Source organism: Pleuronectes platessa, chromosome 16 (assembly GCF_947347685.1).
Source record: "Pleuronectes platessa chromosome 16, fPlePla1.1, whole genome shotgun sequence".
NCBI classification, from domain to species: Eukaryota; Metazoa; Chordata; class Actinopteri; order Pleuronectiformes; family Pleuronectidae; genus Pleuronectes; species Pleuronectes platessa.
Genome location: NC_070641.1, coordinates 17,227,382 through 17,250,004, shown reverse-complemented (window position 1 = coordinate 17,250,004; position 22,623 = coordinate 17,227,382). Strand labels below are relative to the sequence as shown.

General features: G+C 42.7%; 4 protein-coding genes across 4 annotated transcripts; 2 read left to right on the top strand and 2 right to left on the bottom strand.

Annotated features, from left to right (window-relative positions):
• Nucleotides 1-6: 6 nt before the first annotated feature.
• On the bottom strand, nt 7-13,823 carry tbl3 (transducin beta like 3). The gene is made up of 23 exons (XM_053443065.1): nt 13,651-13,823; nt 13,470-13,521; nt 12,569-12,664; nt 12,326-12,373; nt 12,069-12,210; nt 11,893-11,977; nt 11,208-11,378; nt 10,995-11,070; nt 10,761-10,857; nt 10,453-10,673; nt 9,933-10,071; nt 9,421-9,479; nt 9,147-9,253; nt 8,876-9,011; nt 6,414-6,653; nt 6,058-6,128; nt 5,681-5,837; nt 5,253-5,311; nt 4,108-4,211; nt 2,530-2,601; nt 2,220-2,378; nt 1,268-1,361; nt 7-769 (listed from the first exon to the last, which is right to left on the bottom strand). The coding sequence occupies exons 1-23, from the start codon at nt 13,680-13,682 to the stop codon at nt 400-402; spliced, it is 2,787 nt and encodes a 928-aa protein (XP_053299040.1). The 5' UTR covers nt 13,683-13,823; the 3' UTR covers nt 7-399.
• A 411-nt stretch (nt 13,824-14,234) lies between these two features.
• On the top strand, nt 14,235-16,414 carry rnf151 (ring finger protein 151). The gene is made up of 4 exons (XM_053443513.1): nt 14,235-14,358; nt 14,903-15,072; nt 15,198-15,294; nt 15,806-16,414. Exons 1-4 carry the CDS (start codon nt 14,356-14,358, stop codon nt 16,259-16,261), a joined length of 726 nt encoding a protein of 241 aa, XP_053299488.1. The 5' UTR covers nt 14,235-14,355; the 3' UTR covers nt 16,262-16,414.
• A 1,243-nt stretch (nt 16,415-17,657) lies between these two features.
• Nucleotides 17,658-19,758, top strand: rps2 (ribosomal protein S2). The gene is made up of 6 exons (XM_053443512.1): nt 17,658-17,864; nt 17,959-18,048; nt 18,665-18,772; nt 18,864-19,197; nt 19,453-19,544; nt 19,635-19,758. Exons 1-6 carry the CDS (start codon nt 17,673-17,675, stop codon nt 19,713-19,715), a joined length of 897 nt encoding a protein of 298 aa, XP_053299487.1. The 5' UTR covers nt 17,658-17,672; the 3' UTR covers nt 19,716-19,758.
• Nucleotides 19,759-20,251: 493 nt separating this feature from the next.
• On the bottom strand, nt 20,252-21,879 carry ndufb10 (NADH:ubiquinone oxidoreductase subunit B10). The gene is made up of 4 exons (XM_053443514.1): nt 21,648-21,879; nt 21,214-21,352; nt 20,559-20,698; nt 20,252-20,387 (listed from the first exon to the last, which is right to left on the bottom strand). The coding sequence occupies exons 1-4, from the start codon at nt 21,793-21,795 to the stop codon at nt 20,299-20,301; spliced, it is 516 nt and encodes a 171-aa protein (XP_053299489.1). The 5' UTR covers nt 21,796-21,879; the 3' UTR covers nt 20,252-20,298.
• Between the last annotated feature and the right edge of the window lie 744 nt (nt 21,880-22,623).

The window sequence follows — 22,623 nt, the reverse complement described above, 5'->3', positions numbered from 1 at the left end:
ACTAAATTTAAATGACAACAAACGCATTTTTATTTCATAAACATTTCTAGTCATTACATAAAAAAAAGAATCTTGATATAAGGAGCCTTTTGTGTTGTGGTCGAGCCAGTAGATCCGGACTTTGCAACATTGCAGAGCCAGACAATGGGCGCTGGTATTTGCTGTGCGTGAAGAGAACTCTGGCTCAACCCTGTCTGATTGTTTAACCTTCTTTCATTCATCACTCCTTCCTCATCTTTTCTGTACATCATGTCTGCAGAAATCAGAGCAAAGTCCCACACACGTCTCTTCCTTCGCTGCCACACATTCAGTGTGTCGCTCCAGCTAATGGTCCAAGATACGAGGATCTCCTGTTTTTCTTCAGGAGAGTTTCCACCGCGTGCTCCTCGGTGATCCCTGTCAGCTGGCGAGAGCCTGGCCCTGAGGAGCAGAAGAAACTGGGAGACACTTCACCGTTGTACTTTGATCCTTCTCCTCTTCTTTCGTGTCTTCTTCCTCTGAACTCTCCTCGCTGTCAGAGTGGTGATTGCCATTCGTTCCATTGCTCTCTTTGATTTCTATTCTCCCATCTTTTGTGGTGGCGCTGACTTCATCTTTCTCCTCCTCGTCTTCAACCGGGCAATTTGGATCTTCATCTTGTCCGCTATCGCTGTCACTCCCGACATCCTGGTTCTCGTCGCCGCTGCCCTTTTCTTTCTCCTTGTCAATCATGAAGACAGGTTGGGTCTGTTCAAGGGGAGTGGTATCCATTTCTTCATCTTGATCCATGCTGGACAGATAACAACATGAGTTAGATTCATTAAATGGAGATTCATTTTCAACCAGTATCTATCATGCGACTAGACAGAAAAAATAAGTTCAAGTTAATACTGGGAACTTTTTTTGTGGATCATTCAAATCTGGTAGTTTAAGTTTCTATGTGAAAAAGACAAATGTGGCAGCATTCCAAGGTTTAGGAGTGCTTGTTTATCTCAGTAACAGGGAAAACCTTTTTGACTTCCTCGATTTTCACGAGAAGGAAACAAGTTTTGACACAACGATGACAGACTCGATGGCTAATTATCACACATGAAGGATCACAAGATAATAACCTGTTCACAGCAGAAAAGACAGGGCAGTGGACAAAGAGTTCATGAGCTCCAGTCTGAGACTTAGAGACTGAACATGCAGGTTGAGACTCTAAAGCTGCTTTCAGACCTGCACCGAACTCCAGAGGTATCCAGAGGGCCTGTATGTGAAATGTGTCAGCGGCTCATGTTTCTCTCACCTGGACGGTGCTCCGGCCACTCTCATCTTCTGCCACATGTAGTTCAGGAACATGGACGCCTGCAGCAACTTTCCAATCCGCTGCATGTGTCTCTCTGAGGGAGAGAGAAGAGAGGAAGTTATTTCGGCCAAAACTAGATTCAGGATTTTGGATTAGGTAATGATGTGAACGCAGCAGGAAACTTAAGCCGTTTTAACAACAATGTGGTTTATATAATACACATCGCCTTTGCTACACCGTCTCACAGAAAAAAAGAGCAAAGGAGACACCAGGAAACACAGAATCAGTGTTAAATGTCCTTTACACAAACAATAAACTGACTCATTGAGGTCCTCTTAAGCTCTAAACTTCACTGTCACTTTGTGGTACACAGGTAAACACCATTGGTTATCAATTGAACTATGTGCACAACAACATTGCAAGACACACCCAATGCTCCAAGGCAGATACAAACAGAATCACCTCTCTCACTTCAACAGCTTCATTATCCCTGAAGGGAAATACGTTTGGCAGCCAGGCAAAACAAAGAAACTCTCAGAAAACATGGGCACAGAGACTCGGGCACACGAAAGAAAAACATTCAAATTCATAAGAACGTAAAATAACAACAGAAAGCAGAGAGCTTGTCAAACCGTCAATAAAACCGTCATTAAAACCAAAAGCAAAACCCCTCATCAGTCAGCGTCTAATCAACTAGGCCCTCGTTGGAATTTCATATTTTTAAAGCCTGAGTTAAACAAGAATTCTTTGAACCTGTTGAACCAGATGATAAAGCCAAAGGTGAGCACAGACTTTACCAATGAGCTGTAAAAAACGTCTCATCCGTTTACTGCACACACCACTTGAGCTTCTGGAGGAAGTGAAGACGTTACTCTGCTTGAACACCGAAGCTTAAACTTAAACACTTAAACACTTACACGCACACACACGCGCACACACACCATCTACTGACCTGTGTAAGGAATGAGTCCCTCCAGGTGTGTTCGGGCTCCCTGGTACTTCAGCAGCTCCTCGGGTGGCAGGTGTGTGAGGAGCACCTGGAGGACCGACTGAGCATCCTGGCAGTTCCTGGCGTTGGTGTTCCACACCACACAGTAGCGCAGGAGTGACTCTGAGAGGGAGTGAGAAGAGGGTTGAGTGACGGGCAGCAGCCAGTGGTGGAAGTGTTGGGTCTACGTGTGATATTCAGGATCGAGTTGAAAGGTGTTGTGGAGCTTTCCCCATCTTTTTCTTATTTCTGTATTTCATCAGTGATCCTTTACCTTTCTGATCCACTCGCAGCTTCAGTAGAGTCTTTTCCAGCATCTCCTGTCCATCCTCCCCCTGACGGATCGCTAACAAAACAGAGAACACGACAGCAGAGAGTCAGTGTCCAAGCTCAGGAGCGAACATTTGTTCATGTCAAGCTGTATTTCCCAGTATTTGTATAAAGTGCTTTTCTAGCCTTGATGATCACTGGTATTTGCGATTTACACAAATACAAGCCCTTCACACCATAGAGTCCCACCCATTCATACAGGTTTACTATATGTTTTTTCTTATCCCACAACACTGTCAGTTGCAATTTGTGAGTCAGTATCTTGCCCAAGGACACTTAGGCATGCAAACTGGAGGAGCCGGGGATCGAACTACCGACTGTCTGAGTGGAAGCGTCTGATCACTCGACAACAATCACTTTTATTGACGGCACAGTTCAAATGAAATGGGGAGAGAGGAAGACACACATGCACCAGCACATTGTCATTTATCTAATTCTCATCTATGTGAGATCATGGTACTATATTTAACATCTAATTGCATCTCCACCTCATTCATTGTTGAAACCCTGCGCATCGTGTCCATTTAGGGTAAAATAATTTATGTAATAGACAGAAGGGCGTGGCTATGTTATGGTTCTTACGTGTGGAAGTTTCACTGTAAAACTCGTCTGCTGCCACCGAAACCTCTTTCTCTCAATATGAACACCTCTCCATCAATATAAGAAAATCAGTGGGGGGGATGAACAAACTTTAAAATCGGTGAAACTCAATTGGAGTCACAAATTAAATTATGATTTCAACCATTTAGGAAAATGAGGATTATGTAAACAGATACTCTGCCTAATCCCATTGTGCAAAGCTGGGTTTGGCCACGTTCTTTCTTTTCATATTTAATGACTTGGCAAAATTCATGCTACTTTCCGTCACGTTGTAAAGCTGTGTTGATCTGCCTTTTGTCTGACACAGGTACAGAAATATGTGGATGTTGATCCACCAGCTGCACACGATGAGCAACCAAGATCATTTCCATTGTTGAAAAAGCTTCGTTGTTGAAAAGTGAAGGTTTGAGGACGCCTAGTTTAAGCCTGAGCGCATGGTGAGATTTCGACAGCTGAAATATGACCTGACAGTAGCAGCGTTAACTTTAGCATAACTAATAATTCTCAACAGTACCAACTTCATCAACAGCCTGTGATTTGTCCCAGAAAACCTTTTGTCACTCGCAGTTCTGTTCTCAGCTTGAAATGAACAAAGTCACTTGTTATGAGACATGACCTGAGGTTCTTCCTGTGCCTCACAGAAAGGGACAAAAGACTCAAACAAAAGAGCACATATTTCTCAGTCAATGGACCATGGCAGTGTGGAATCCAGGTATTTTGGGTTTTACACTCAAGGGCCTGTTCACTATGAAAGCGAGTGTGATGCAACTCTCAAAGTGAGCAGTGACTGACGACACGCTCCCGACACCGTGTCAAGATAACTGCAGGTGAACAGATGAGGGACAGAGATTGATTGCATGAAGGAGAATCTGATCTGGTCTCTTGGTTAGAGATGGCGGAACAGACTTGACGGATTAAATACCTTTGATGACAGTGAGCACGGTGTGAGGATGGTCCAGTGAGATGGCCAGACCCAGCGCCTTCAGATACTTCTTCTCATGGAGCAGGTTGGACAACTCCTGCTTCCTACACACACAAACACACACACACAGTATCAAACAGGAGCAGGCGACACGCAGCCGAGTGCAGTTTTAGAACTGTTACAGTAAACATCAATATTCACTGAAAATAAGCTCAAAGGACAACGACCAAAACATAAATATTCAAAACAAAGATCAATACATCGACAGCAGTAGCTGTAGGTCGAGATTAGGGCTGTCCTGTCACAATATCAGACTTTAACAATTATTGAGAACTTTTACAGCTGAAGGGAACATTTGTACCAATTTCAAAGAAACGTCTTGGAGGTGTTCCTGAAAAGGTTGCCTTCACAAGACAAGAAAAACATGTTTGGTGACGTCTCAGTGAAATTAACCTCTGAACTAACCTCTGACAACCTCCTCTGAACTCCCAACCCTACTCAGTTCATCCATGAGTCCAACTGAACTCTTTACTTTTTATATTTAACGAATTAAAAATGCCAGTGGCTTTCAGTTCATCGTTACACTTCCACTCGATTTACCACTACAACAAACACAATTAACAGTTGTTTTATAAAATAGAGTCTGAATGAAAGAAGTACATTTTTGGAATATGTTAATGACATTCAAGTTCTGTTTTTGTTTTGAAAAGGTGATAAATATATTACAGACACGCTATTTGTCGCTGCCATTTCAATTTCCCTGAACAACTGCACAAACCCGTGGACAAACTTTCACACATATGATCAATTGTCTGGGATCTGAAATTCACTTGTATTATCAGAATACCAGATCATACATTCCTACACACCCACTCAAACAGCTCTGAACATTGCTAGACCTGACCAGCGACCCAGTGAGGCCCACCTGAGCCTAACACAGCCTCTGTTTACTCATCAGGGGAGAGAAAGACAGACAAACAGACAGGAGGAGGAGAGGTAGACTCAGGTGGAGTCTGGGCCTAACACACTACTCCTTGACTCCTGACCTCCAACATAAGACAATAAGACTGTTTGTGCATCACTTTGGTTTGAGAGAAAAGATAAAGTGGAGGACTTTTCTCACATCTAAAACATTGTGGACTTACTTGAGTATCTGATCTTCCTGTTTTGCCTGCTCCTCTGCCAGCTCCACTTCAGTCACATCCTAGTTAGATAGAGAACAAGAACATCATATTTGTGATCGATCCCTGCAGAAGTAATTCCTTATTTCCCAGGGAATAACTCATGGACACTGATGAAAAGAATCGGGCACATTTAGGGAACTGCCATCTATGAGTGTTGTGAGAATTGATACAAGCTCGATTGAAATGACTGCTGGGCTTTGGCGTAGGAATGCACTTAAGTGATGTTACAACATCCAAAAGAACAGCTGTGAGCCTTTTGGGGCATTTTTGTAAAGTTTGAGTTTATTTCTTTCTTAATCTGGTAATATCAATGTTTTTAGCGGTTTTATTACTAATCACTCTCCATGTCTTCTGAATCAACTGGTAATTATTAGTCAAATCACACTTACCACCCATACGGTGATAAAAGAATCAGCTGACCCCGTCACCATCTTGTCATCTTTGCGGGTGGCGTGGAGACCCCACACTTTGTCCTGGTGGGCGTCCAGCGTCTTCACACACTCATTGGTCTTGATGGTCCACAGCTTTACTAAACCGTCGGAGCCACTAAGGATAGAAAATCGGAGTAGGGTGAACATCACGGCGTAGCAGAAATCATGCGTTTTAAAACTAAAATGTATAAGTGTGGATGTAGCCTGATCAGACTCCTGAGATTACATGATAATCAAACATCCATTCATTTCAATGCCTCATCTGAGCATGTGTAGGTAAAAGTGTATTTGTGTATATATGGTGAATTTTGGAGGAATGCTTCCCATGGGTTTACCTGGTGAGCAGCTGAGTCCCACGACTCACAAAAATCACTTTCAAAACTGATGCGTCGTGCCCCTCGAATGTCTGAAGAAAGACAAAGACAGAAAAAACCACATGATCCCATCGTTTCTGCCTCACAATCAAAACCATCTCTGGCAGCTGAGAATTACAATCAGTTAAAATAAGATACGGAAACTAATGAAGCTTTGATAAACACTTCTGTCATATCTTATACGAGTGTCATCTTCACAGAATTACAGATATTATTACACTTATCAGGAAGAGCGCTCAAACGACCACTGTATCCAGTCAATCATCTGCTCCCGTAATAAAATACACATTGTACTACATTTACAGCCAGTGGCTCACCTTCAGGCAGCTGAAGTCCTGCAGGCTCCAGAGCTTGGTGGTGCCGTCAGCCGAGGACGTGGCCAGCACCTGGTCGACGGGAGAGAAGCAAACGGCCCAGACGCCGCGGCGATGGCCCCGAAACACCCCCAGCAGGCCCAGGCTCCCCACGTCTGCCAGCGACCACAGCTTGGCGGTCCGGTCCTGGGAGCCCGAGGCCAGCAGCTTGTCATTGGGCGACACTGCAACACTGTTTATATCCTGGAGAAAGGACAAGGGGGAGGGGGGGGGAGAGGAGGAATGACTTCACAAAGTTGATGAGGTTTTAAGTGAAGACTTTGAAGGATTACAAGCAGAAGCTATCAAAGTTATAGATTTTATATCAATTAACATACACACTAAATGTACATTTGTGTGTATGTTAATTGAGTGAAAGAAAAGTCTCATTCCTGGTACGATAAACACCGTAATAACTGCTTGTCCACTTCCTTACACCATCCACAAAAGAAGCCTCAATATCCGGGATACAAACACCACCATCTTGCACATGTGGAGCCAGAGTCTGCATAGTGGCAACCAGAGGATATCATGTTCACAAGAAAACAGCTCTTTCCAGCCTGGAGGCATAAAGAGCTGCATTGTCTAAATTCTCCGCAATCACAGCCGACATTGCTCAGATCTGATAATTTACATGAAAACAAAAGACAAGTTGAGAAACCAGGGTCCGCTGATGGACAGACAGTCAATTGTTCTGTTGTGTCGGGAGTGTGAAGGTGCAGCAGGAAACTTGAGTGAGCGTAAACATTCTCCCCCCGCATCTTGCTAACGGTAATCAGTGGTTTCACCTGCACTTCCTGATGGGAAAAGCCAGCCTACACATTGTATTTTGTAAAATGAGACAGTGGGAGAGTGACTTACATGTTTCTCTCTCTCGCTAATGCCGAAAGAATCGTATAAAATATAATGCTGCTGTTATATACAAGTAAGCTGGCTTTAAACACTATTACACATCCACAATTTGTGTTATAATGTTACCTTCAGCCTGCCTGTACTGGTTTCCACTACAACTCCAAGAACAGCCGTGTATACAAATATTAAAGTGGCCTAGTCAGGTTTATACAGTAACTGGAATCATTCAATGTAATTTTAACTGATTTCAATAAGTGACCTTGTTTCCTGTGTAAATGTCAACAAAATAAGAGATTAGCTGTATGTGATTAATAAGACTGATCCAAAAGTTTTCATTGTTGCCATGGTTATTAACGTAAATATCTTTGTTAATAATAATTTAGTAATTGTTCAAACAGGCTTATACAGTATTAGTAGTAGTAGTGTAGCAGTAGTATATATGATATATATTAACAAATGGTAATCCAATATTATTCATTATGAATAAACATTAAATATCATTAGTTACTCTCAGATAAGGACATTTAATCTTAAACAGTTTGTGTATCATGCGACATTGTCAAGTTAGAAGCAGCGACACTGGGACAGTGACACGTTACAGACGGACGAGTTGCTAATTTGATTTGATTAAAGATTATACAAAATATTCAGATATGGCAAATCTACGAGTTTGAAAATCACCTGAAAACGGTAACAAAAGGCTGAACCACCTTGCAACTGCTAAAATCGTGTGACCTACATTTAATCATTTGTATAATCCCTAGTGATTCTCAGTGAAGCTGCCCAAGGGGTTAACGCTGTTATGACAGCAGTGACACCTTCTATTGTAGTGGGGAAATGAATATAATACTCGCTCCTCAAATTACAGAAAATTGGTCAAAGACAAGTGATAGTGCTGGAAACAGGAAATGGGACGAGCCGTAAGTGTGCAAAGGATATTATCTCCATTCCATAAATAAAAAAACTGAGCAGTGGTGAAAGAGCCCGGTAAGGAGCGGGGCTAAGTTAAAGAATAGACCATTGTCACCGATTTAAAAGATCCGGATTGTGCAGGTCACAAACCTAAACCCACCACACCAAAGTGAATCACATTCTCTGCCCCACTGCATACAGACGCTAATTCAATGATATGTTTTGACCTGTTGACACAGCTATGAAAACACTGGAATGCATTAGAAACCACGTAGTAATTAAATAAAGAGCTACCACAAATAACTGGCGGTTACCCACAGTTGCATCAGATACTTCACTTTAGTTGAATGTTAACAGCCAAGTGGGCATGTCACCATAAGTCCATTGTTTTGCTTTTATGGAGAAACGTTTCATTTCCTTTTCAACCTTTTGTTAAGTGGAAAGCTCGCCTCTCTTGTTGGAAGGTAAAGTCTCCACTGTCGGGCTTTAAAAAACTTGGCGTTTAACCCTGCTCTCAAGTCAAATTCTTCACTGTCCAAGCGCTGTGATATCTGGCTTACACTATAAAAACATGTGTTTTTCATTGGGCGAGTGCCAGCCACTAATGGTCACAATGGTTTGTTATTCTTTCTGGACAGTGTGCAAACATTTTGGACGTGTACCTTATCATGCGCCTTCTCTGTGCATCGGGCGGTCAGCTCGTGTATGTCTTCTTCTGTCGTGGGCAGGTCTGCGGGCAGATCCCACACCTTGACGGTGCAGTCCTGACTGCCAGACACCACGAAAGACGCTTTCATCCTTCACACAGAGACAAAGATGGAGGGTCATTACCGTCAAGCAGCTTCACAAAGACTCGTCTACCAGCTAACTCGCTATCTGTGTTTATACATGTGATAAGAAAACAAGTGTGAGTGGAGGAATGTTAAGTGTTACCTGGAGCAGGTGATGGAGCCCACAGCATTAGCATGGCTGGAGCCCTGGGCCACACATCTCACCTGACCACTATCCCCGTCCATCTGCCACACACGCACTGACCTGTCCTGAAGACAAACACACACACCACACAAATGTTGACATAAATGCTATTTAACGGTCCTCTAGTTAAAGATTAACTTATATTGAACATGTTGATTTTAGGGCAATGTGTGGAACTAATCATTAATCCTTGGGTTGCTGTTCCCTGTTAGGTGCAAGGAGGTGAGCTCACCTTTGCACAGCTTGCAAAGAGAGAGCCGGTTTTGAACACATCCAGAGACAGGACAGTGTCTGTGGAAGATAGAGGCGAAAAGGTACGATGCATAAAAAACACAACCGGCTCAACAAGTCAACTTTTAAGAATGCAAAGCTGAAACTTTGAGCAGATTATATCATATTTATCATTCACTAACCCACCTTCCCTTTTTCTGTGTTAAACCCATCTAATTTCAACATTACTCAGTCTACTAACTAAAAACAATAAGCATAGACTTCAATACAAAAAATAGTTGCCATCATTACCAGTGTTGTAATACCAGTGGAGCAAAACCATCTTTAAAGTTTGACGCCCGAAAAGTTGAAATGTGTAAAATATATAAATACAAATAAAGTCAAAAGAATACTATATTTCTGTGCTATTAACCTGTATGGTCACATGTCAACAGGAAAAACACTTCCAACTGCAGATTGTTTCACATGTGGCTCTACACCAACACATGCTGCCCTCTGCTGGTGGGGACTGACCTGTGTGTCCGTAGAGGATCTGGCAGCTGTTGGTGAGCAGCTCAAACACCTTGATCTGGCAGCTGTTGGTGGCCACCACGATGTGACTGTCTTTACCCAGGAATTTCACATCCAGTACTTCATCATTGTAGCCCACAAACTGAGAGGGGGGGGGGGGGGGGCAGGCAACAGAGGAAGAGCGTTCATTAGTTCTGAATCTGTGACAGCGAACATCCGACTGAGATGCCGAGGTCTCTCCAAGGAATTAAACGGTGCGAGTGCCAATATAGTTTAGCATATTACAGACAAAGAAGCAAAAGAGCTAAAGCATTTCTTTTTTTTGTTAATGTTTAAAAGACAGCGAACAGATGTCATCCTCTTTAAAGCATCATTTAAAGTTAGCTGGTGTGAGGTTTCTGCGACTTGACATTTGTCTGGTTTAAAAAAAAAAAAGCAATTAAAGTGAGTAATGTCATGCCAATAATATATTGGAATTTTAATTGAATCTAATGTAGATTTCAAAAATATAAGTATGACCCACCTGCTGCTGTGTGGTGAGGGCGGGAAGCTGGTAGAGCACTATGTTGTGTTCTGCAGTGACTGTGGCCAGTCTAGAGGAGACGGGCAGGTGCAGCAGGTACGTCAGACTGCGAGGGTTGTCGTCCTGCTCTTCCTCCTCCCCAGACACAGGGCTGAGGGTGGAGAGGAGCTTCTGGCTGTAGATGCAGCGTGCCGTGCTGGCCTCCCACACTCTTAACACCCCTACGGAGAGACGATGGGGGAGAAGACGTGAGTTTAACAAAGCACAGGGACTCAGCTTCGATTTTCAGAACTATGTTAAAATCGAACCTTTGCTTCCAGCTGTGATGAAATGCAAGTCATTGCTCTTCACTCCAATCTCAGAGAAATCTTTATCCTCAGGCAGCAGCACAACGCCCTCCACAGCCTGGAGACCAAGACAACACACACAGCAAGTTCAGACGTCAAGAGTCACAGCTGAAACATTTGCTTCACATGAGGAGTCAAAAAGATTTTCAGGAATTACCCTACGTCCAACAAATAAGATCCGATTCACAGTCTCACCTCGTAGACAGGCACAGTCCTCTTGGCTTTCCGAGTCTCAAGGTCCCACACTGTACAGATCTTATCTCGACCAGAACTGCACACAAGGATCAACACAAAGTTACAAACAACAGCTTTAAAACCTGCAGATTTAGAAGAGAGACAAATCCTAACTGTCTGCTGTTTATAGGTAAGATGACAGAAGGGATATTGTGGGGGGTGGGAACACAGTACCTGACCATGGTGTCACCGTCAGCGCTGAAGCTGAGGGAGGTGACGGCGCTGTAATGGCTCTGCAGCACACACACACACTGACTGGAGCTCAGGTCCCACAGCCGGATGCCGCAGTCCAGAGACGAGGAGAAGAGCTGCAGTCGGCTGATGTCTGGATGGAACTGGACGAGGCTGCAGAGATTCACGAAGATTAATCCAACCGTCACTTCTTGATCATAAAGGCAGCTACAGAATCAGTAGTGTCCGCTTCAACCTGAAATCTCTAACATGTGACATCTGTAACTTTTTAATACGACAACTCCCGCTGTAAATGTGATGCTACTTAAATCGTAGCTGTTTCCATAAAAGTATTGAATAATACTTTTGGGATTATGTTTAATCCAATCAAATATTGATTTTTCAAATCCCTTTTGCCTTTAGTTTTTACTGGTGGAGTTTCATGACAGATCACCTCACTGTAAAAGCCCTTGTATGTGCAATCCAGTTATATCCTGTTACTGTAACATGTGACACTTCTTGATTTGTTATCATTCCAGCAGACTATTCACGAAAAAACTCACTAACCTTACCCGCCGACTGAGGGTCTAACTTTTCAAAACCAAGCTACAACTTCTGTATTAACAACGAATTTTAAGAAATAATCTTAATGATGTCTCAGCTGTGGTTCACAGATATCTGGACTTACTGCACAACTCCAGATGACCCTTTCAGGTTGTGTGTGCAGTACTGCTTCAACACATCCCAAAGCTTAATGGTACCGTCACAGCCACCTGCAGGACAACAAGAGGAGACGGTCTTTGAACTGGGAAATTGTCTATGCAGCAGGTGAATGTCACAGCTTCTATTCCAGTGTCAGCTGACCTGTGGCGAGGAGCGTGGAGGTCGAGTCAAAGGTCATACTGGCTACAGGCACTGTGTGAATGGCCCTCCAGGAACGAGTGCACTGAGCTTGTTTCCAGTCCCATTGCTTCAGCAGCAGAGCCCTGCTGGCTGTTACCAGCAGCTGAGGTGGGACACAGTACAGAGGTTAATAAATACCACTCTTGTACAGGCTGACATTAGAACATCAAGAAAATTCACACTGAAGTAATGACAAGTGGCCGAGGCGTCTGCTTTACCTCATCGTCACAGCTCAGTGCAAAAGATGTGATGTCCTCTTGATCATCCTGTAAACAGACAAGAAGGGAAAGATCTCGGTGATCAAAAGTACAAATTTACAAATGACCACAACAAGCACTCAGGAGTAAAAAAAAGTTTCTAAAATGTAGTATAAAATGAAATGATAACAGTGACATTTATTGTGATGATTATCGATATCGACTGAAATGTAACTCCAGCCCTAAAAGATCTTGTGGACTCACATGCTCGACACTGTGGACAATCTTTCCTGTGCTGATCTCCAAAACATTGACACGAGAGCCACACGTGCAGAAGATGTGTTGCTCATCGTTGCTGATCTGGAAAACAAACAGGTGGAGAGAATAAAGCTGCAGTCACCAGTCAGGTCAGTCAGCCTGTGGACACGTCTGTATCATGTCTTGTGAGGAGAAGTCCGTCTGTTTAAGGATACTGTCTCGAGCTGGTCAGGACAAGTCAGGACATTTTGACCACTGCCGCATCACTTAAAACCTCAACTTTGCAGCATGGTATTTATACTTAATAATATTTTTTATCATTACTACTTTATTATGTTACAGACTAAATCTTCACAAAGTGTTTCTCTTCAAATTTGATCAAATTGACCTGGAATCTTCTCAAACCCAGTAAAAGACAAAAACTGTAAGAAAAATCTAATATACGGAGATACACATCTATATAAAAAATGTATATCTATATAATTAGTACATATTTAAAATGTTGCATCAAAGTTTATAGCTACATAACTAACAACTAAAGCCCAACAAAAAAATCTCTCTCCAGGATGTGCATATCAGATATTAATGCGATATAATAAATATGAACTTATAATTCAGTTATACGCTCACAATATACATTTGAACCAAAACTCATAGATATGTGCATTTTACAAGCAAAACTATCAACAAACGAAAAATATATACATATATTTATTACTAATTTGTAATATCATAAGTTAGCTACTTATTCGTGTTTGTATTATGTCCTACTGATTGTCATTATTATTTTCTTATAACATGTGGTACTATAAAGGTACTGATATTTTAGTGGGTGGGGGTATTCCTGTGTCTATAATATTGTTAAAGTATATGTGGAAATCAGTGAATATATGTGGGGGAAACTCACCTGCACTTTCCCTCCTTTGTAAAACGGTTCGATCTTGCTGGAAACATCGTAACTGGGAGAAAAGAGCAGGAACGTTACTGTGGAAACTTGGAGTGACACTTTAGCTGAGCGTGTGCTAGCTGATAGCTTGTGTTAGCTATTAGCTTATATGTTTTCTCGTCTCGTGACAAAACACACTTACTTTGTCTTGAACTGGAGGTTGATGTTCGCCATCTTGCTCGCGAAAAGGAAAATGCCACAATAACAAACTAAATACTTTCCGCAGCGATGATGAAATGATTATTTCTCACTTCACACGTTGGCTCAAGTCAACATATCCATGCCGCATGTTGATGGCCCGAGTCGCTCACATTGCGCGTCATCGGAGCGCAAGACGCTGCGATTGGCTGGACGGTTTCACAGTGAAATCCCGCTTCTATTGTCAACGTGTAAATAAACAGAAATCCATGAAATAAAAGGGATAGACTTGTGATTTGAAAGGTCATAAGTAAACAGAGTTATTAACACGTGTAAAGTGCAGAGTGTCATTATAAATAATTACTGTTTAAAATGTCATAATCACTTTTGGATTTGTTGTTCCTCACGCTCATAAACAATGGACTCAGCCGCTGCCATTCATGTTTAAAAGTCTGTGTTTGACTTGTGGAGGCTGAGCTCTGTTGCTAGAATAGCAGGGAAGTATCTGCCTTCGTTTTTATAATTCACACGCACAGAGACAGAGGCAGAGAGAAACACACGGTCCCTCCTTCGCGTTTTGTCAGGAATGTTCATGTGTGTGTTGCATTGATAACGAGGGTGTGTGTGTTCCCTGTGTGACATGTGAGAGGATCGATATGGACGGGAACCACCGCCTGTGATGGAAACACGGTGAGGACAGGAGCTTATTATGGTGAGTAGACACCAGACAACTTTGTTTATTTAGTCTCGGTTTTCACTTCTATTGATTTATTTATTCTTTGCTTTTGACCAAGTTACTGTAATATGATATTAGGACAGCTACCTCTCTAATATATTTTCTCAACTCTGAAATGCGTTTGAATTGCTATGTAACCTATATTCTTATGTTTTAATTAAACATATACATAATTTGAAATCAATGAATGATTCCATTACAACAGATATCATGTTTTTAGCATTTTCTATCTTTAACATGAAAAAAAAAGAGTGAAGGCACCTGTCTTTTTTTGTTATCATGTGATCAGTCATATGACTTTCCAGAACAATTCTCTTTTGTTGTCTTCGGCCTTTCTGTTGAAAAACACTGTGGACGGGTTGTAGCAGTTGTAGAGAGCATGTTTTACAGCTGTTGGTACATAACCAGTCACAGTCTGTCCATCAACTGTCAGATCTTTGACATGTAAAAAAAAAAACAACACATAACAATACAGAATGATAACCCAGGATCAACTTGTGTTTGTGTTGGCCTCATCTAGGCGGATCCAGAGGTGTCAACACAGAGCGGGGGCTACGATGTGGAGCTGTTTTTGGACTCCCCAGACTACGACCTGATCTGCACCATATGTCAGGGCGTCCTCAGGTGTCCAGTGAGAGCTGCGTGCCACCACATCTTCTGCAAGAAATGCATCCTACAGTGGCTCAAGAGGTACGGAACTCAACATGGATCAGTACAACAGAGGAAGAGCTTAGTATAATTGTGCTGAATTAGAGTTTCAGTCATGTTTAGTCGACACGAAAGAAACCAAACTAACTGATATTTGTCCTCAACAGACAGGAGACATGTCCCTGCTGCAGAAAGTCCGTCAACCCGAGCTTGATCTTTGTCATGTTCAAGCTGAGCAAATCTATTGGACGCTTGAAGGTCAAGGTGGGAAACTGAAAATAGTGTGAATTTGTGTGCATTTGAACATAAACGTTATTATAATTATTACTGAGCATTTTTATTCAAGTACATGATAACAAATGCTACATGACTTAATACAGATGAATATATTACAATAATAAGAGACTTGTTGCAGTTTGACCAACCAACAGTTCATATAAGAGCCAAAATTAGTTTCACCTCGGCCATCTACAAGTGATGTAAGTGACATCAATATCAGTAATAATACTCTAAACACTCATAGGGGTCATTTCCCACAGAACATTAAGAGAAGCTTTAATAGTTTAAGCAAGTTTTATTGTAGTATTTGCATGCTTTATTATTTTTCTTGTTGTCAAATCAGGCCTTACACTGCAGTATTGCTACTTTTACTTCACTGAAGGATCTGAGTACTTGCTCCGCCTACTCTATTTCTCTACTTCTTCATTTTTTCATACATTATAATAAATTGTCTTTCTTTATTTGCAAATCACATCATATTTCTGTGTGTCTGCAGTGTAAGAATGAGATCCGTGGTTGTCCAGAGACCTTCCCCCTCTCAGAGCAGTACTGCCACAGTATGAGCTGTCTGCATGAGCTCATCCCCTGTCCCTACCAGGGCTGTCGGGCTCAGCTCCTGCGCAGGGATCTGGACATCCACGCACGCCACTGTGAGCACTGGCGTCAGCCCTGCCACATGGGCTGCGGGACGATACTCTCCCACCGAACCCGGGCCCAACACAACTGCTACAAGCAGCTGAGGCAGGACTACGAGGCCAGGCAGAAGAACCACAGGGCCATCGCTGCTGCCCTGCAGAGGAAGATGAGGAGGATGCAGAGCACCATGGCGTACATGAAGAGGCAGATAGGGCTCATCTGTGAGAGCCTGGAGGTGATGGACGAGGAGGAGGAGCTCGGAGAGAGCAGTGGCAGCTCCGGGGGGACGCCAGGCAGCAACTTAGGCAGCCGCTGAGCGACAAGTTCCTGCCGCTGTTTCTTCTCCATGTGTGTATTTCTTTGAAGATGTGTGTGTGTTTTTTTTAATATGTAGGATTGAATTGCGTGGATTTGTCACAATTTCGTGCTGTAGTTTTCATATATTTTGTAAATAAAGTATTTAAGATCACACTGTTGTCAAGAGAGAGTTATTGAACGTTGAACAAGGGTGATTAACGTGCTAACTCGTTAATGATAATGAGAATTACATTTATTGATATCTGATGAAAACTATGAATGAATACAAGAAATGGTCAAACATTTAACATTATTCTAAAAATATACAAACTTTCGAGATCTAAGTTAGCGGTGCACTCCATATCACTTGGCTATTTTATCAGTTTGCCTCCAGGTATAAATAACAAGGAGTATTTTTTCCTTATCTATTCACAATAAATAAATCAAAACCTAAAATATAAAAGTAACTTTTAAGTAAGGCTGTCAAAAATATGTAATAACGTAGAACATACAATGGTGCTCTTGGATATTACCTATATGAAATCAAATATATACTAAAAGCAGGATTGCTCAACCATGGAATGTTCAAGCTATAAAATACAATTTCTAAAACTTCTAGGACTGCAAAGCAGCACTGAGCGGGCTAACCCTAACCCTAACCCTAACCCAAACTTCTAGGACTGCAAAGCAGCACTGAGCGGGCCCGAGCACATGCATTTTGAAGCGTTGCATGCATTTTGCCTAATATTAATAATCCTTACACTTTTTAATAGGGCCTCACTGTCTGTCAGTGCTCGGGCCCTAATTAAATAAGCTAATATTCACACCTGAGATGCTGGAACAAGTGATTTTTCTTGTTGCATATAATCTTTGGATAAAATCATAAAACTTGCTGACCGTTGATATTCTGTGAATTAATAAATTTGGCTCTTTTGTGGAGTTTATGGTGAAACTTTGCAGCAACAGGGCCCGAGCAGTGAAGCTGGATGACCACAAACTGCCACTAAAGGACAGTAGTGAGCAGACTCTCGTCCGGGGTGGGGGGAAGCATCGCGATAATACATCTACATAAAACCCAGCGGAACTTCTCGTGGTTCTTCTTCCTGTTATACAGATCACGTAAGTAGACATGGCGGATTCTTACCCTGGCTGTTATCCATCTGTATCTCACGCATCCTTCAGACAAACAGACTGAATTTACTTATTAAAATACCTGAGAACACGTAGCGTATAATACGCTGCGTAGTTGTTACCGGAGAAAAGCTAAACGTGTAGATTGACTCACTGATTGGACGTGTAGCTTCCAATATGGCGGCCATGCTCGTGTTCTGGCAGATGACGTCTAAAGAGACATCCAGAGATTCATGTGTATTATTATCAGCAAGTATTTTATTTATTTTTAATGTTTTTTTGTATTTGTCCGGTAGCAAATGGCGGACGACGCCGGTGGTAGAGGAGGTTTTCGCGGAGGTTTCGGCGGTGGTGGCGGCGGCGGAGACCGTGGCGGCTTCGGCGGCGACCGTGGCGGCTTCGGCGACCGAGGCCGCGGCGGCCGGGGCCGTGGACGCGGCAGAGGCCGTGGAAGGGGCCGCGGAGCCCGGGGCAAATCCGAGGACAAGGAAGTAGGTTTCACACCTGATGATACTGTAATGTTGTAAGAGTGACACCGATTCAAGAGGTGGTGAGTTTAACCGAGTCCCTGCTGTGTCCCCTCAGTGGATTCCAGTCACCAAGCTGGGCCGCCTGGTCAAGGACATGAAGATCAAGTCCCTGGAGGAGATCTACCTGTATTCTCTGCCCATCAAGGTATGTGTGCGAGCCGGACGTGACACTGCTGACTGTTGCTTTTAAATGCTAACAAGGGAGTGGAGGAGACGGAAGTGTATGAATGTCTGCATCATCTGACCCAATTGTACTCAGCACAGTTACTGCTACTGTAGCACAATACTGCTCTGGATGGAATTAATTAACCACTACACGCAAGTATTTGCATCACTACACGTATAACACCTGTCACCAGTGTATGTGAAATTTGGAGAAATGTCAAAAGAATAGTTATAATTTATTTTAACATATGTATAATCAAAGATTGATAATCTAATGGGCTCTAAAAAAAATTATACCAGCACTATGTTGAATGATGTGTTTATATGTAACTATTGACAGAAACCTGCTCAAACCATTCCACTGTCTCAAGATTTTATAAACTGATTATTAGAATAACAGCTGATTACGTGATGAAATTGTACTAGTTTAAGTCCTATAATTATTTTAATGTAACGTTAACATAAAATGATTGTACATCAATCCTAACACCAAGTATGCAAAGTTATACCAAGACTGATTATTCTCCTTTTCAATTCTGTGCTGTTTCTGCATATTACTCATCTCTTCTGTGTTTTCTTTTTTTCTTGTCCTGCAGGAGTCAGAGATCATCGACTTCTTCCTGGCCACTGGCCTGAAGGACGAGGTGCTGAAGATCATGCCTGTCCAGAAGCAGACCAGGGCCGGTCAGCGCACCAGGTTCAAGGTGAATGTCGCAAATTCTTCACAGGCTTCCTGTTGTTCAACACTTTCCACAGATCCAGTGTCCTAGTCTTACCCCTGGTTGTGTTTTACAGGCCTTTGTTGCCATTGGTGACTACAATGGCCACGTGGGTCTGGGGGTGAAGTGCTCCAAAGAGGTGGCCACAGCCATCCGAGGAGCCATCATCCTGGCCAAGCTGTCCATTGTCCCCGTCAGGAGAGGATATTGGGGTAACAAGATCGGTAAGCCCCACACCGTGCCCTGCAAGGTGACCGGTCGCTGCGGCTCCGTCTTGGTGCGTCTCATCCCCGCCCCCCGCGGTACCGGCATCGTGTCTGCCCCTGTCCCCAAGAAGCTGCTCACGATGGCTGGTATCGATGATTGTTACACCTCTGCCAGGGGCTGCACCGCAACCCTCGGCAACTTTGGTAAGATTCCTATTGGTTGTGCACCTTCATCCTTTCTGTGTCTGGTGTTCTCCACGCTCTGCTCAGCGCACCTCCTGCCGTGGTGTAGTTGTCGTCAATCGGGAGATAAATAAACGAGTATTGTAATCCACAGCAGAAAGACATTTAAGTGGTCTCCTCTGTTTCAAACGGTGCTCAACATTGTTTATTTTAAGAGTGACACTGCAGACACGTGCTGGAGCATCATGTTAATTGATTTATTTGTTAACTTTCCAGCCAAGGCCACCTTTGATGCCATCTCAAAGACTTACAGCTACCTGACCCCTGATCTCTGGAAGGAGACTGTCTTCACCAAGTCTCCATACCAGGTACAGTACACAGCTTTGACTCACTTGTTTTCGTTACTATCATTGATATGCAAAGTTATTTGACTCTCTGCTTCCTTGTTCTTATTCCAGGAGTTCACTGACCATCTGGCCAAGACTCACACCAGGGTGTCTGTGCAGAGGGGGCAGCCTGTCCCACCGCCTACCTCCTAAACTTTTTGTACAATGAATCGTTGAATAAACAATTCTGAAACAATTATCTGTGCACTAGTCTCATTTTGCATGAACTTAGCTCATGGAAACTGTTGTGGTTTAGAAATTGAAGGAAGCACCCAACATGGAATAGGTGCTTTGGATAACTCACAATATGGTAAATTATCAAGAGATCTGTAATTAAACTAAAGTGGCCTCATAGTATAACATCCAAACTTTAATGTAACTGAAGTCAACTAAAGTCAACTAGGTCTAAGTAAAATAAAGACTGCTGTCCTGGCTCTTAAATGGTGGAATGAGTTTACAAATCTTCCGCCGCAAACTCTTCCTGCTATACCTTGAATAAACTTTTTTTGAACAATTTAGTAGCACTCAAATGGCTTACGTATAGCACTTCGTAGTTTTGCTTTATTTTTGAAGAAAATTTACTTGTTTTGTTCTGGCTTGAATGCACTTTATAAGTCGCTTTGGATAAAAGCGTCAACTAAATGTAATGCAACTGAACCTTTATCACTGAGGACAGAGCACACCGACTCTTGGTTTGAAGTACATTTATTTTACAATTATTACATAGGAAGAGAACTTAAGCGCTCTGGGCCTGAGGTGCCATCATTCGTTCTTTTTGCTTCATTAAACATTTCCTCCCAGTCGCGTATGCTCCAAGATCTCCATCTGAAAAGAGGCAGGTCACAGATCAAAACCAGTGGGTGGTAGCGGACAAACCAAGTACAATGTCAGTATGATTCATGAACGAGAGCTGCTTAACTATTACAAAATCACTGCTTCCATGTTTTCCTTGTATTGCACTACACATGTTCACGCTCCAAACTGCACAGTACTTACAGCGTGACTGGAAGTTATTGGTTGTCTGGTTGAACTGCTGGATTTCTTGAGCACAGTTCTGGTGGTAGCTGGGTCCTTCTCTCTGCTGGCAGGCCCTCATGCGCTCCTGGACCACCTTCACAATCTCCTGGTCCACTTTACTGAGGGGGGGGGAGATGCAAATACCATTATTTTCTGTTTTAATCCTGAATAATTGTAATTACAAAAACACTTTCACCCTGTTTTGTCTCATTGTAAAAGGCCGACAATTTAAAAAGTAAGGCTCCACAGATTAACTACATGGCCGACAGAATGATGATTGAACAACAAGCTGGTGGTGTTTTCTCCTCTTCAGCCAAAAGAGCCCCCCTGTTACGGTGGATCAAGTGAGCAGGTCTCCAGTCCGGTTTTTAACATTATACGTGATGACTCTCACCATGACACAGTTATAACATTGCATTCTATATTGTACAGAAATAAACTTGACTGTCTCTGCCTGTAGTTTGAGAGATAGCTTGGCCTTTCCAGGGTTACTCTCCACTTTGCTTTAACCCTGATATTTGGACTAAACTAACTACCGTAAAGTGAAAGTGGAGTATTTTGGAGTAACACAGGCTGGTCTGTGTTTAGGATGAACAACTCGTGTGTGTGTGTGTGTGTAGGACGTGGTACTTACTAGTCTCTCCTCCACTGCATCTCTGCCTCGTAGTAGCAGAGATAATCTCCATGCTGACAATCAGCCAGGTCGGGGACGCGGCGGAACTTCTGGTGGTAGTACACGGCCTTGTTGCTCGAGCGAATGCTGTCCACAGCATCTGGATGAGAGAGGAGACACAGTCCCTTGCAGCGTTAGACCGGGTTAGACCAGGCTATGTAGCATGGGGATCTAGCACAACAACTAGCTAAAAGGGGCAAACATGGCAGATTAACTCAAGTCTATCATGTTAATTCTACATAGAAGAGGCTTGTAGTTGAGTTGATGTAACATTTCGTAGAAGTAACAACATGGTTAAATGCCTGAATACAAGTGTTTTAGTGACTAAATGACCGCGGGGACCTGCTAGCCATGTTGATGTCCTGTTAGCAGTTAGCAGCGTTAGCGTCGGTTACCTCTAAATGTGGTGACAGGCAGGTCCACGGAGTAGTAGAAGAGTTTGGACAGGATCACCGCCGGGTTCGGCAGCGCTGTCTGCTTGTCCACCACCGGGGTTTGCCGGGGAGGCTCCGGGTAAGCTCCTTTGTCAAAGTCCGCCGGCATTTTCGCCTTATTTCAGCCGAGACTTGAGAAATCCTCCAATTCGACCTCAGCTGCGCTCCTTCCGGTGGGGCGCATGCGCAGAAGACAGAACGGAAATGGCGACCAGCAAATGTAAACTTTATTTTATTACTCTTTATATATATTTACATTACTCTTAAATAATTACAATGTGGAAAGTTGATGTTTAATTAAGAATTTAGCTGAAGCCATTAACCATGATTTAAAAACCCTGAAGGTTGAAGGGTAACAGTTAAAGGTTGAGTTGTTGTTCCGTTTAAAGGCAGCAGGGGGCGTTGCAGTGCTAATAACCTTCAACCACTGTCAGAGAACTACAAAGCTACAGAAGTGAACTATAAAGATACATAAGAGAAATACGAAGATACAGAAGAGAAATACAAAGCTACAAAAATGTACTGCAAAGATGCAGTAGAACATTTCAAAGAAACAGATAATAACTAGAAGATACAGAAGAAAACTACAACATAGAGAATAGAACAATAAAGCTACAGAATAAACTACGTACATACAGAAAAGAACCACAAAGATACACAAATATGCAGGAGGGAACGTCAAATATATAGAAAAGAACGTCAAAGATACGGTAAGAAGTTTACTGGTGAGCGGCTGTCATCTGGTTGTGTTGAGAGACCCATTGTGGCAGGCGACTTTGCCACTTATTCACTCTCCCTTGAAGTTAATGTTATATGTGATGCTGCTGTATGTACCTACCCACAGATAATGAATAAACAATCAACATAGTGCATGGGTGAGAAAGTCACACGGCTAAATCCCAGCCATAGTCAACCTAATTAAGCAGAGTGTACACTC